The sequence below is a fragment of the Capricornis sumatraensis genome, chromosome 12, assembly GCF_032405125.1.
Source record: "Capricornis sumatraensis isolate serow.1 chromosome 12, serow.2, whole genome shotgun sequence".
Taxonomy (NCBI): Eukaryota; Metazoa; Chordata; class Mammalia; order Artiodactyla; family Bovidae; genus Capricornis; species Capricornis sumatraensis.
In genome coordinates this window covers 45,364,947-45,379,148 of record NC_091080.1, presented here as the reverse complement: position 1 = coordinate 45,379,148, position 14,202 = coordinate 45,364,947, and the positions used below count along the sequence as shown (strand labels likewise).

The 14,202-nt window shown below is 45.2% G+C and overlaps 1 protein-coding gene across 2 annotated transcripts in view; it reads right to left on the bottom strand.

The window, feature by feature from the left end:
- The window catches only part of XPO4 (exportin 4), an 86,325-nt gene extending 78,398 nt beyond the window's left edge, over window positions 1-7,927 (bottom strand). For both annotated transcript variants that reach the window (XM_068984387.1, XM_068984388.1), the window contains exon 1: window positions 7,859-7,927. In XM_068984387.1, the coding sequence (XP_068840488.1) occupies window positions 7,859-7,927 (69 nt within the window). The remainder of the gene's footprint in view (window positions 1-7,858) is intronic.
- Window positions 7,928-14,202: the final 6,275 nt, after the last annotated feature.

Here is a 14,202-nt window from a genome sequence, read left to right as displayed (position 1 = left end):
AAAATGAAACCTGGGAACACCATCTTTGTAGCTTTTTTTTTTTAAGTTTCATTGAACAGTGTTGAGAATTAAGAATTTTTCATTTTTTAACCATAATGACAAAGAGAAAAAAATTGATAAGGAAAGGCATTTCACAACTGAAATGTAAATCAGAAGATGAATGCAAAAAGACATACAGCAACATACTAAACCCACACTGTCTAAAACAGCAGTGACTGGCCACATTTGTTGAAATTAAATGAAACTTCAAGGGGAAGGGGACATACATGTACCTCTGATCCATGTTGATGTAGGGCAGAAACCAACACAATATTTTAAAACAATTATCCTCCAGTTAAAAACAATTTTAAAAATAGATGAAACAGAAAATTCAGTTCCTTGGCTGCACTAGCCACATTTCAAGTGCTTAACTTAACACCCCATGTTGCTGGCAGCTACCACACTGGACCACACAGAACATTTCTATCACAGCACAGAGTTCTAAGGGACAACTCCACTAATGATGATAAAACTGATCATATAAGTGTAATCTCAGCCCTTGTCTTGTGATGGTGATACTCGAAATCAGTTCTCAGCTGAGGCCTCTGTGTGCCCCAGGGGGCAGCTAGCAATGTCCGGAGACACTTCTGGTTGCCACAACTGGGAGGGGTCGCTGCTGGCAACGAGTGTAGAAAAGGCAAGGATGCTGCTAAAGGTCCTACAGTGCACAGCCCAGCCCGAAACACCAAGAGTGACAGGGCTGAGAAACCCTGCCCCAGGTGGATCTTCTCAGACTCAAGAATCAACAAGCGAACAACATAGCTCCAAGGACGAAAAGGCAATTCAGAATTCTCATCCATTACACAGAACTACTTCATTACCCAATATTCTTTCACAAGAACCTGAACCAACATGATTTGCTAAAAGGATATGTGACAGTGTCTTCTCTCTTATGATGTCTGTGTAAGAAAATCTGCTTGATACAGTTCATGATTCTACAGCAAGAAAAAGAATCAGAATAATAATCTAAAACAAATTAAAGATGGCTTCCCAGGTGGCTCAGTGGTAAAGAATCCACCTGCCAATACAGGAGACAAGGGTTCAATTCCCGGGTTGGGAAGATCCCCTGGAGAAGGAAATGGCAGCCCACTCCAGTACTCTTGCTTGGGAAATCCCATGGACAGAGGAGCCTGGCAGGAGTCACAAAGGAATCAGTATTTACAGACCAGATGATGAAACCAAAGAGATACAGTCACACTTTACACCCGAGCTGCCCAAAATAGTAGCCACTGCCCCCACACAACTGTTTTAAAGTAAAAAACTCAGTTCCTCCTTTGCACCAGCCATCTTTCAAGGGCTCAACAACCACCTGTGGTTACTGGCTACCTCACTGCAGAGTGCAGATATAGAGGCCACTTGAACAGAAGACACTTGAAGAAATTTAATTAATTCAGCAAATATTTACTAAGTGCTTCCTATGAGATTACCTAGAGTTACATGATTCCAGGCAATGTTATTTGACAGATTAATGTACAAAATAACAGCTATCACTTCTAGAGCACTTACTATGTACCAGGCACTGTATTAAACATGTTTCAAGTAAATAAAACCACTTAATCTATATAGTAACTTCCTGGAAATAATATATTTTGCTATTTTGGAGATGAGGAAACAGACACAGAGGTTAAGTGACTTGCCAAGTGTCACACATCTGGTCATGGGTGGAGCCAAGAAGAATCCAAACAGCTTGGTTCCAGAACCGCTATGTTTTCCTGCTGCTCAATTCCTAAGAGTCAGTACTTATGCTGCCTGGTCCAGCAATGGGTTGATTTTCTAACATCTTATCTATGTCACCATCATACTACTATTGCTTTCCAATTAGCTCTCTAATCCCTGCCACAAAGTCACAAAATATAGACAGACCAGCAGAAATGGGGTCAAGGAATTTTATATTTGGAATTTCTGAATTTCATAAAATAAATATATTTTATACTTTATATGCTTATAAATATAAGCATACTAAATATGCTTATATTATGGACCAAAATAAAATTTCTACTAAGATAAAAACTCAGAAATTCTTAGCTTATACAAGCTGTTCAAGCTCCCCAGCCTCCCTCAAATACACATGCACTCTCTTTTACCGAAAGAATCATCTTGGCATTAAAAATTTTTTGGAAGAATATTAACATATCCCTCTTCCACCCTAGCTCTGTGCAGTCTCATCCTCTCTTTGCAGAACAACGTCGAAAGCCTCCTAACTGGTCTTCGGACTTAACCTCTTACTTCTCTCAGGCCGATCTTCACACTGCTGTCACCCAGAGAAACCACAGAACTGGCACGGATTACTGCAGGGCGACCTTAGATCACCCACCCTGCCTATCCCCCTGGGTCCATCTCCCCTCCCCATTTACTCATTCCCTTCCTTCAGCAAATATTACCGACCAAATATTAAGTGCAAATTAGGTTCCTAAGCTAATACATATTAGCATCCAGCCAGTAAGACCAACATTCATTCATTAATCACACAAACAAATGTAACCCAAGTGGTGCAGATGTATCTAAGTTCAGGACAGGTGAGTCTCACCTTTCTGGGAAGCTAAGGAGGGCATTCCTGAGACCTGAAGGATCAGGTGAGAGTGAGGAAAAGTCCTTCAGGCAGAGGGAGCAGGAACAAAATGCTCTCAGACAGAACCAAGGATGGGATGGGAGATGGAAAGATGGAGAGAGCTGCTGTGCTGATTCAGAGAAAAGCGACGGGAGACGGGTCCTCGGAAGCTGGAAAGATAGAAACTTATCCAAAATCTTACGAAGAGAAAATGTAGTGAAACTTCAAACCCAAGTACCCTGTTTGGAACCCTCCCCTACAACATATTTCCATCCACAAATTACAATCAAATGTCCACTCTGTGTTAGGCAATGTGCTAGATGCTTCAGACACAAGTCAGTCAATGATAAACAAAAACAAACAGAATCTGTGTTTCCCAGGAGCTCACAATCCAGCAGAGGAGTCAATCACATAATCGACAAGTAGCATAAAACTGGAGGTGTCATCAATGTTACTAAAGCAAACGGTGATATGAAATGAGCGTTTAATCTAGTCCAGAGTGCTCAGGCTTGTTTCTGCCAAAGTAAACAAATACACTGAGATTTGAAAAGCCAAACATCCACCCGGTACAAGCGGGAGAAGGCTGTTGCAAGCCAGGGGCATACCTGCTTGGGAGGCTCAGGGAGGAGGGAGCTGATCCAATGTGATGGACAGGTGCCGGTCTATAGAGCCCCAGGAGAGCTTCCCGAGTGTGTGACCAAGGCGGTAGCATCGGGCCCAGCTCTCTCCAAAGGGCCTCGACCTTAATGTCACACTCTGTGGTGGCCATCCTGAAATTCTTAACCATTTTATCCTTGAACCTGTATTTTGTAAGCAAACCCCAACAGGACAATGAGCATGCACAGGAGCAGTGAGGACAGGCACTCGAACATGCCTCTAGGAGGCCCGGGGCACCCGGCCAAGGGGGCTGGAGTGGGAGCTGGGTCCAAGTGGCAGCAGCAGAAGGGCCCCACCAGCCTGCTGGTCCACCCCAGAGCCTGTCCCTAAGGTACCTGACAGATACAAAATGCTTCAGACTGAACCTAATGACAGGAACTCTGTCAAGACTTAAAACTTTTAAGAAAAAACATTCTGCAAGAATCATCAGCTCTAAATGTACTGCAACTTACACTTGTAAATAACTATTTTCAGTCCTCTGTATCCACAGATTCAACCAACTACAGATCAAAAATATTTAGAGGACAAAATTCCAGAAAGTTTCAAAAAGCAAAACTTGAATTTGGGACTTCCCTAGCAGTTTAGTGGTTAAGACAGCATTTCCACTGCACAGGCTGAGGGTTCAATCCTGGTGGGAGAACAAGATCCCACAGTCTACAACTAAGACTTGGCAAAGCCAAATAAATATATATATTTTTAAGGTCTCTTTTCTCCTGTTTCCCCGGCATGTACAACATCATGCCTAGCACACGTGGACTGAAGACACTGTGTAGAATGAGTGGCCAGAGATCGAATTTCAGAGCCAAACCATCTGTGTGACCACGGGCACAGAGTTACCATCTTTGAACCTCGGATTTTCTCATTTACAAAGTTTAAGAATAACTCTTCTCCCATCCACTTCACAGGGCTGCTTTAAGAATCAAATAAAATGGTGGACTTCCCTGGTGGTCCAGAGGTTGAGAATCTGCCTGGCAATGCAGAAGACACGGGGTTCAATCCCTGATCCCAGAGGATCGCACATGCTGTGGAGCAACTAAGAGCGTGCTCCACAACTTCTGAGCCCGTGCCCTAGGGCCCGTGCTCCACAGGAGAAACCGCCAGTTCACACAACTAGAGCAAGCCCACACACAACAACGAAGTCCCAGACCAGCCAAAAAAAGAGAATCAAATAAAATGGAAAGAACTGTTCTACAGCACTACATTTTGGCTAATGCTTTTAAAATGTTAACCAAATTCCACAATAAAAACCATGAAAACCAATCATGAACCCCTCTCATTAAAGTTGCATTTAGATTCATTAAAACCTACTCCAGTTTTAAAACAAATATAAAGTATCAATTAATGTATGTGTTCTCCATTATTTTATATTATCACTGCACACACTGATTAAGGACAATCACAATAAACTATGGAAGATTCTGAAAGAGATGGGAATACCAGACCACCTGACCTGCCTCTTGAGAAATCTGTATGCAGGTCAGGAAGCAACAGTTAGAACTGGACATGGAACAACAGACTGGTTCCAAATCAGGAAAAGGAGTACATCAAGGCTGTATATTGTCACCCTGCTTATTTAACTTATATGCAGAGTACATCATGAGAAATACTGGGCTGGAAGAAGCACAAGGTGGAATCAAGATTGCAGGGAGAAATATCAATAACCTCAGATATGTGGATGACACCACCCTTATGGCAGAAAGCAATGAAGAACTAAAGAGCCTCTTGATGAAAGTGAAAAAGGAGAGTGAAAAACTTGGCTTAAACCTCAAAATTCAGAAAACAAAGATCATGGCATCCAGTCCCATCACTTCACGGCAAATAGATGGGCAAACGTGGAAACAGTGGCTGACTATTTTGGGGGGCTCCAAAATCACTGCAGATGGTGATTGCAGCCATGAAATTAAAAGACGCTTACTCCTTGGAAGGAAAGTTAGGACCAACCTAGAGAGCATATTCAAAAGCAAAGACATTACTTTGTCGACAAAGGTCCGTCTAGTCAAGGCTATGGTTTCTCCAATAGTCATGTATGGATGTGAGAGTTGGACTATAAAGAAAGCTGAGCACCGAAGAATTGATGCTTTTGAAATGCAGTGTTGGAGAAGATTCTTCAGAGTCCCTTGGACTGCAAGGAGATCTAACCAGTCCATCCTGAAGGAGATCAGTCCTGAGTGTTCACTGGAAGGACTGATGCTGAAGCTGAAACTCCAATACTTTGGCCACCTGATGAGAAAAGCTGACTCCTTTGAAAAGACCCTGATGCTGGGAAAGATCGAGGGCAGGAGGAGAAGGGGACGACACAGGATGAGATGGTTGGATGCATCACCGACTCAACGGACATGAGTTTGGGTAGGCTCCAAGAGTTGGTGTTAGACAGGGAGGGCTGGCGTGCTGCAGTTCATGGGTCACAGAGTCGGATGCGACTGAACTGAACTGAAAGAGGTTTGACAATCTTCAGTTAAGTTGCTCATAAGTTGTTAAGTCATGTCCAACTCTTTGTGACCCCAGGGACTTCAGCATGCCAGGTAACCCCAAATAATTAGTTCACCTGCTTTCTATTCCCACAACCCCAAAGGCTAAAAACCACGCACTGTAACAGATGAACCTGCATTGGATTTCCCACTCTACCACTTTCTTTGAAAATTTAGGTAAATTACTTAACATCTACATATTTCAGTCCCTTAGTCCATAAAATGAAAAGGAAAGTAATAACTACCTCACAGTTACTGATAATCAAATATGGTAACACATGTGAAGTGGTTGGCATAGTGCCTTCACACACAGTAAGCACTGGGTAAAATGTCAGCTGTCACTCTTAAGATGACTGCAGCTTCCATCTGGGAAACCATGCAGTCTCTGCTATGCATCCACACTGCCAAACAGTAAGTGGACTTTCCAAAAAGAAATTTTCTATTTTAATAACACTTTTTTCAATACTCTTCTCTGGAAAGATTTCAAGTATGTAAATAGAATCCAATACAACACACAGGAGAGGTGGTGAGGCAGAGCAGAAAGAGACCCAGCTTTAGAGGCACAAATGGGAATTGTACACCTAATTCAGCCACTAAGTAATTATGTAACCTGGCTACTTAAGCTCTCTCTCAACCTTGTAAAGGGGTTGCAAGGATTAACAAAGTATGTAAAGCATCAAGACAGTGTCTGGCGGGTGATATGCACTCAATTACTAGAATTTACTCGGACTCTTCTCCCCTACTCTAAGAATAGCTTTGCAGGGAAGAGAAAAGGTCCTACCAAGCACAAATACTAACCAGTACTGAGACCAACTATGAAGGACAACTATTCTATATTAATTGCCATGAGAACTAAAGCAGTGTTTGGGAGGTGGGGGGGGAGTCACATACTCCTTCTAAAGTCTAATGAAAACGGGGCCTCTACCTTATAGAAAATTCCCAGATATCTCAGGAAACGCTGTAAGTCAGAGATTTTAGGAGCATGGTATTTAAGGGGAATAACAGCTAGTTTTTTTCTGGACTTAAGTTGCAAGAGTCTGAAAACGTTCCCTAAGTCATTTTTTGTGATAAAACGATTCACCTAACTTCGCTCATATTGCAGCAAGTAAATCCTGCTTTAATTAAACTTCTCAGCTTCATAAGCTAAATTTCATAAGCTACCCGGTGTTGGGTGTGAAAACAAAACTTGAGAAAAGGAACTACAAACTATATGAGAACTAGTTCAAATGTCTTAAAATGTGATGCCTGAACACGTAACTCAATCACCGAACCAAAAGGGGGGGGGGGGAGGTGTACAAAGGTACCGAAGATTGCTGCATCCAATTCTTAGGAAAACTATTTGTCAATTCAAGAAATCAAGCCTCTAACTTCCAGAGAAATCTACAAACACGGAAGTCGTGGTTTACAAAAAGAAAACTGAGCCAGCAAATAGTTTACTGAGTAACTAAACATGGTTTATCCTTGCTTCTACTCTGAGTGGAATGCTTACTCTTTGACTCGGCCTCACCTTCTCGAGTAGGTAATAACCTACTGACTAAATTGATCTGTTCATTGTACTGCAGCAGAAAAAGTCCAGGAGAACTGCACACCCAACTCTCCACAACGCACGACCCGCACGGAGCTCGGTCCCAGACAAAGTTCTGCCCCAATGACCTTGGTCCTAGGATTCCCCTCCCTCCCTCCCGCCGTTCCTTCCTTGTGCGGCCGATTGAGGCTGCCCAGCCGCGGTCGCAGGTGGGAGAAAGCGCTCGGGGACCCAAAGGCACGAGAGGGACCACAGCTGCAGACGGCACCCGGGCCATGCCAGCCCTCCGCCGGCACCCGCTCTCCAGCGGCACGCACAGCCCAGACCTAGCGTCCGCCTCCCCCCGACCCTGAGCGGAGGGTCGGGGCGCACGAAGCATTCCTTCAGCCCCAATCGGTGGCGCGGCTGGGGCGCCGCACAGCCAGGGAGCGGACAGCCCAGCCAGGGGCGCCAAGGCAGGAGCGCAGACGGAGGAGAGTCCTGCGCCACGCCACCGCCGCCTGCTCCAGCCCTGGGCTCCCGGGAGGCCCCGGCCGGTCGCCAGTCCGGTGGGCGCCAAGGCCGAGCACGGCAGCGCCGCCAGAGACCGCGGGCGCGGGGCGCGGGGGCGCAGGCACTCACCATCAGAACTTTGGCCGCGTTCTCCAGCTGAGCGATCACTTCTGGGGGCCCCAGCGCCGCCGCCATCATGGTCTCTCTTCAATGACGCGCCATGCGGTGCATTCTGGGAGCGGGCGCCCGGCCGGCCAATCGCGAGATTCCTCGGGCTCGCGCGCTCCCGCCCGAGCCGTCGCGGCCGCCGACGTCGACGCGGGGTCGTGAGGTCAGGGCTGCAGGCCTGCGGGCAAGGGCTGTGGGCGCTCCCCCGGGGCTGGCCCGCCTGCTTGCTCGCTCGCTCGCCGCCGGCCCCGGGGGCGCCTCCGGCTCTGCCGTGTCCTCTGTGGACGTGTCGCTCCCGGGCAGGGCGGCTTGCGCCCTGCGAGAACGCGTGCTCCGCGCTCGCGTGCCCCCGTGCGGGCCGACTTCCTGGCTGAGCCGGCGGGCAGGTCCGGCAGAGGGGCTCGGAGCCCAGCTTTCCCACGCGGGCCTGAGAGCCCCGTGTCCGCCCTCGCGCCGGCCCTCACTGTTGGAGACCAGGCTCTGTTCTGAGCGACACCTGCATACCTGCTACTAGCTTCCACCTCTTCGTGCCGGTCTGCTTTTTGAGGTACATAGAAAGTCAGTTTCGTTTCAGTGTAAGTTTCCTCTGTTGACAACTTCATTTCTTCTTCCAGTTGTAAATAAGCCATAGTTGCGAGGTTTTCCCTTTTTTATGTCCCTGCAACAGAATTGCATTGTTAGCTTCTTTGAGAAACGAGTTATTATATTTGGCATCTCTACAACATGAAGTTGAGGAAGTGAATTAACAAGGTTTTTATTGCTTAAGAAACAAAGAAAGTACCTCTTATTTCGTTACAAAAGGGTAAAGTGAGTGCAGTTAATGGCTTTTTTAAAAATTGCGTGAAATTGGTTCACATAGTGCCTCACATGTAGAAGGCATTCAATAAATATTTCACTAAGTACAAATGTCTGGACTTAATGATTTTACGACTGCTCCATGGTGTGAAGCGATACATATTCATTAGAAACTATACTTCAAATCTTGATTTCTTCCTGGGCAGCATGTGCGGTCAGATACTCAAGTGGTGCACAATCAGGAAGATGAACAACTGATATCTTAGAAACATTCTGTTTTTCACTTTCAGTACCGTGTTCACTAAATTAAATGAGACAGTCAACACTTTATTATAAAACAGACTCGCTATTAGATGATTTTGCCCAGCTGGAGGCCAATATACGTGTCCTGACCACTTTTAATGTAGGTGAGGCTAACCTGTGAAGTTTGGTAGGTTAGATGTATTAAATGCATTTTCAGCTTATGATGTTTTCAACTTATGATGGGTTTATTGGGACTTAACTCCATCATAAGCCAAGGAAGATCTGTATAGCAATCTGCAAGATTACAAAGTGTCTCTACCTGCTACAAAGAGTTATTACTGCAGATCAAAGATACATCTTCAAACGTGTAGACAAATGAGTATTTTATGACATTAAATGTTTGAGGCATATAATGCTTCAGATTGTGCCCTGTGTTCCAGAGCATTTGTTTTGTGCAGCTACACAAGAACTCTGTATCGAGATGCTCTTTAAGAACGAAGAAGAAAAGGTATTTTATTAAACATCGACAGTAGCACTCTCCTAGGGTGGTTGGTGGGGCAAGGAGTAGTGTCCCTGCCTACCCACATAACGCTTCACATCCTTAAGAAGAAGAAAGTTGTCAGATTCCAATTTCACACTTGACACAAAAGAGAAATATTTACGGTTTAAGAATCTGCTCAAAATGTTCCTGGAATCAAGAACATTTCACAAATACTACATCCCCTATACTCTTAGGGTATGCCTTTAACACCTGTGATGTCCTAGGCTCCAAAAGTGATTCAGTTCAGTTCAGTTGCTCAGTCGTGCCTGACTCTTTTCGACCCCATGAATCACAACACTTGAATATATTATATACTTTTCCTTGGAAACAGGTTTAGTTTGGGGGATTTGGGGTGGTTTTTTGGTCTTTGTGTGTGTGTGTCAAGCCATAAACATCTTGTCAACACAAACATGCTGATTGAAATACCTTAGAGCAACAGTTCTCAGAGTGTAGGCTAGGGGCACTTACTAAGCCCCAGAATACCAAGGAGTTCCCTAAGATCCTATCAGAGGATCTTGGTCAAAACTATTTGCAGATAGCTGTAGTCCTATAGCCATGGATGGATGGCATCACCAATTCAATGGACATGAACTTGGGCAAACTCCAGGAGATAGTGAGGGACAGGGTGGCCTGGCGTGCTGCAGTCCATGGGGTCACAAAGAGTCGGACATGACTGAGCGACTGAACAATAGTCCTATCAGTAAACTACTTTGAATTGATTCAACTCCCCAGTCAAGACACAGATTAGCTAAATGGATTAAAAACACAGGATCCAACTATATGTTCCCTCTTACTACTTCTATTCAACATACTAATGGATGTCCTAGCCAGAGCAATTAGGCAAGATAAATAAAAGGCATCCAAATCAGAAAGGACGCATTATTATCTCTACACAGATGATGTGATCTTATATAGAGAAAATCCTAAAGATTCCACAAAAATCTGTTAGAACTAATCAAAGAATTTGGCAAAGTTACAAAATATAAAATCAATTTTAAAATGTCAGTTGCATTTTTATATACTAAGAATGAGCCATCAGGAAAGGAAATTAAGAAAACAGTTTCAGGGAATTCCCTGATGGTCCCATGGTTAAGAACCCACCTTCCACTTCAGGGGACTCAGGTTCCATCCCTGGGGAACAAAGATCCCATGTGCCTCAGAGCAATTAAGCCCTTAACCCAGCAAGCTGCAACTACTGAGCCCGCATGCCACAACGGAGAGCCTGCACCCCACGTGCTGCAGCTAAGACCCAATGCAGCCAAATAAATATTTGTTTAAAAGAGAAATTTTATCCAAGTCAAAACTACAATGACGCCTTTTACAAGGAACATAGATAAATTATGCAACAGAGAGATTATTCCATTTTACTGGAGAGACTCAAGAGAAGAACAAATCTCTTTTTTAAAAGGTGTTTCTAAACCCAAATTAAATGGCCACACTTAATAAAAATAATTCTATATCAACAAAGGACACCTGATCTAGAAAGTGTTAAGGGATCTTATGACCCAAAGTTCTGAAAACTTTGAAGGCAGCAGTATAGAACCGAATGTATTATGATATCAAATTTATAGCAGCTTAATATATTTCTCCAGAAATAAAAACATAAGACCAAAAGGGAACTATGTCTTTAAAATATTTTTTTTTGTATAGAAAGTATATTTCTGCACATATGTCTGTGAAATGTTACTATTTGGAGTTCTTAAATACTTGATTAACATAGCACAGTTCTTATGTCTATCAAAGTAACTGTAAACAGCAGTGCTTTATCCCTCCTGTTCTCACAACATATCATCTTGAAATTTACTTCTAAACCAGTTTAACCAAGTACAATATTCCATCTTCCTTATAAAGTTGAATGTTATAAGGCATCCACCCCATTAAAATTTTTGAGACTGGGATGAAGACCTCTTTTCCAGAGAGGTCTCTGGAATTCCCCTGACAACCTAGCAACCTAAAGGCATGAGTTGCATCAGATTTCCAAAGGCTTTACCCAAGCCCCCTGCTGCTGGGGAGCCTCTGGGTACCCAGCCGGCCAGAGGCTCAGTCCAAGGGGTGACCACCTAAGGGGCTACTGTGCCATCCTAGCGCATGATGTCATGGTGTGGAAAGGCCACCAGAGGGTAGCGACTTCCTCACCTGGAAAACGGAAATTGTAAATGCGTCAGGGGTAAGACTGGGAAGATGCCATGGGGAGGTGGCAGAGGGGTGCTGCAGTTTGTCAGGGTTCAGAGACTGGAGCTCTGGCAGAGCAGAGGGCAGGGGTCCAGGTGGGGCAGAGGGGAGCCTCAGCCTGGGACCAAGTTCCTCTCAAGCAGGCCTGATCAGGTTCTTCAAATGATAGCACAGGACTGACATTTCAAGATGTCCTCTGCTCATGGAGAAGAATCAGAGCCAAAGCTGTTGGCGTGGACAGAGGACTGCCCAGCTGGGCTTCTGCTGCGAGTTCTTGGGAGTGGGGCCTGGAGGGGACCTCCTGTCCCAAAGACAGGGCTGGCTTGTCTGAGAATAGCAACTAGGACTCAGTTCCTGCCCTGTGACCAGGAACTGACAGTGACACCTGCCTGGGTTCTGACAGAACAGAGGCTGGTGGAGGTGGTTCCTGATGGACGCCCCAAGAGTCCATCACTAGCCCCCAAAGATGATATGCGGGGTTGTCAGTAGAGCTCTGCTTTGTTCTGAATGTTTTAAGACAACAGGAAATTGGCAAAAGTGGGGCTTGATTTATAAATGTCCTGAAGCCGCTCCTGTCCCTGTTTGTGATGTTTGTCCTCTGACCTTTGGGCAGCCCTGGGCCTGCGCAGAGGTTGTCCTACCATCCCTACCCAGCTGTCATCTCATTTTGAACCCTGAGGGCATCCTCCAACAAGATACAGATGTCATACGCAATGGCATTTGGATCCTCTAATCTGAATATTCTGGGCCATTATTGATGGCAACTTTGCCAAATGTTCCAAAATAATCTGATCCTTTTAAAGCCTCTAATAAGCTCGGCAAGAGGAAGACTCAGCAAAGATGATGTTTGTGCAGTGCAGACACCAGGCAGTCCGGAGCTGTGGCTTCTGACTTCTCTTGTTTTGTGTCTGTGTTTTCCTCATTCTTTATCCTCCTCCATTCTTCCTGGGAGGGTGGGCTGTGACTGCAGGGTCTTCTGGACTGTCCCTCTACCTGCCGGACCAAGCCCTGTGTCATCAGTGCAGACCTGATGAACCCAGCAGCCACAGGGGTGAGCGCCTGCCTCACAGATGCCCAGAGGAGAGCAGCCACTTCTCACCCGCCTGCCCAGACAGCCCAGCCAGCAGCCTGCCCAGTGGGGCCTTCAATACTTGTTAAAAGCATGAAGGCTCTAAACAAGACTTCAAGAACCAACCTGCTTCTCTGGCAAATGCACCCACCAGGAAGAGTGTCCTCTGACACGTCTGGAGAGAAAGAACAGGGTATTTGGCAACTGCTGATTTGCCTGCTTTTTTGACAGCCTCAGCTAGCTTGGTCCCACTGTCCCCAAGACCAGTTGCCCCACTGCACCTGGCCTCTGCCCCGCAACTGCTGCCCTCCCCGCAGCAGCCTTCCTACCTCCTGCTGAGAGTGCAGTCCTGTGCAGGCCTTCAACACAGCGCAAGCCCACACCCCCTCAAAGATGGCCCCGGGGGGCCCTGTCGGCTCTCCTGACTCAGGCCCTGCATGTTTACCTAAAAGGAAGAAAGGGTCCTGGGTCCTGGTTTAAGTAAAACTGTTCTTTTCGTAGCCTTAAAATAATTTTCTCTCCAAGTTCGATGAAAGTAATGACTATGGAACTTATTCACAGAATCAGCTAATTCCATCTGTTTTCTAGTTTGTCCTACAAAAAATCTGTGATAAATTTATGTAGAGACTCGGACTTCCCTAAAAATCCCGCCTGCTGCAACAGAGATCCGGCACAGCCAAATAAATAAATACTTTTTAAGAATTTCTGTAGAGACTCCTACGGCTTTTTAAACATTCAAGCTTCCACTTTAAGGATTTAATATGTGCCACGTGTTACTCAGTTATACACAATGAACACAATGCTGCCCAATGTATTTTTGACTCAATGTGTAGTGAACAAATAGTAGGTGCCCATAATGATTCAAGACCAGAGTAAGCCACACTATTCTGGGGTCCCTTGACAGTCTAGTTTTTAAATTGGGGGGAGGAGGGGAGAGGCAGGAGACATAGTGTAGATTTGCCTTAACAGAATAGAAATTTGCACAATATTTATCACTTTAAGTGACTGAGTAGGTTCAACAGTACCTTCCTAGAATATATAGATATAAAAAGAAAGAACACATTGCATGAATAAAAAGAAAGTCCTACTGTAGAGCACAGGGAACTACCTCCTGGAATAAACCATAATGGAGAAGAATATTATATATTCTATACAGTTTTTTCGGAGAAGGCAATGGCACCCCACTCCAGTACTCTTGCCTGGAAAATCCCATGGACAGAGGAGCCTGGTAGGCTGCAGTCCATGGAGTCGCTGAGAGTTGGACACGACTCAGTGACTTCACTTTCACTTGTCACTTTCATACATTGGAGAAGGAAATGGCAGCCCACTCCAGTGTTCTTGCTTGGAGAATCCCAGGGACAGCAGAGCCTGGTGGGCTGCCGTCTGTGGGGTCACACAGAGTCGAACACGACTGAAGTGACTTAGCAGCAGCAGCAGCATACAGTATTTTAGTATTTTTATACATAGGGACCTCCCTAGTGGTCC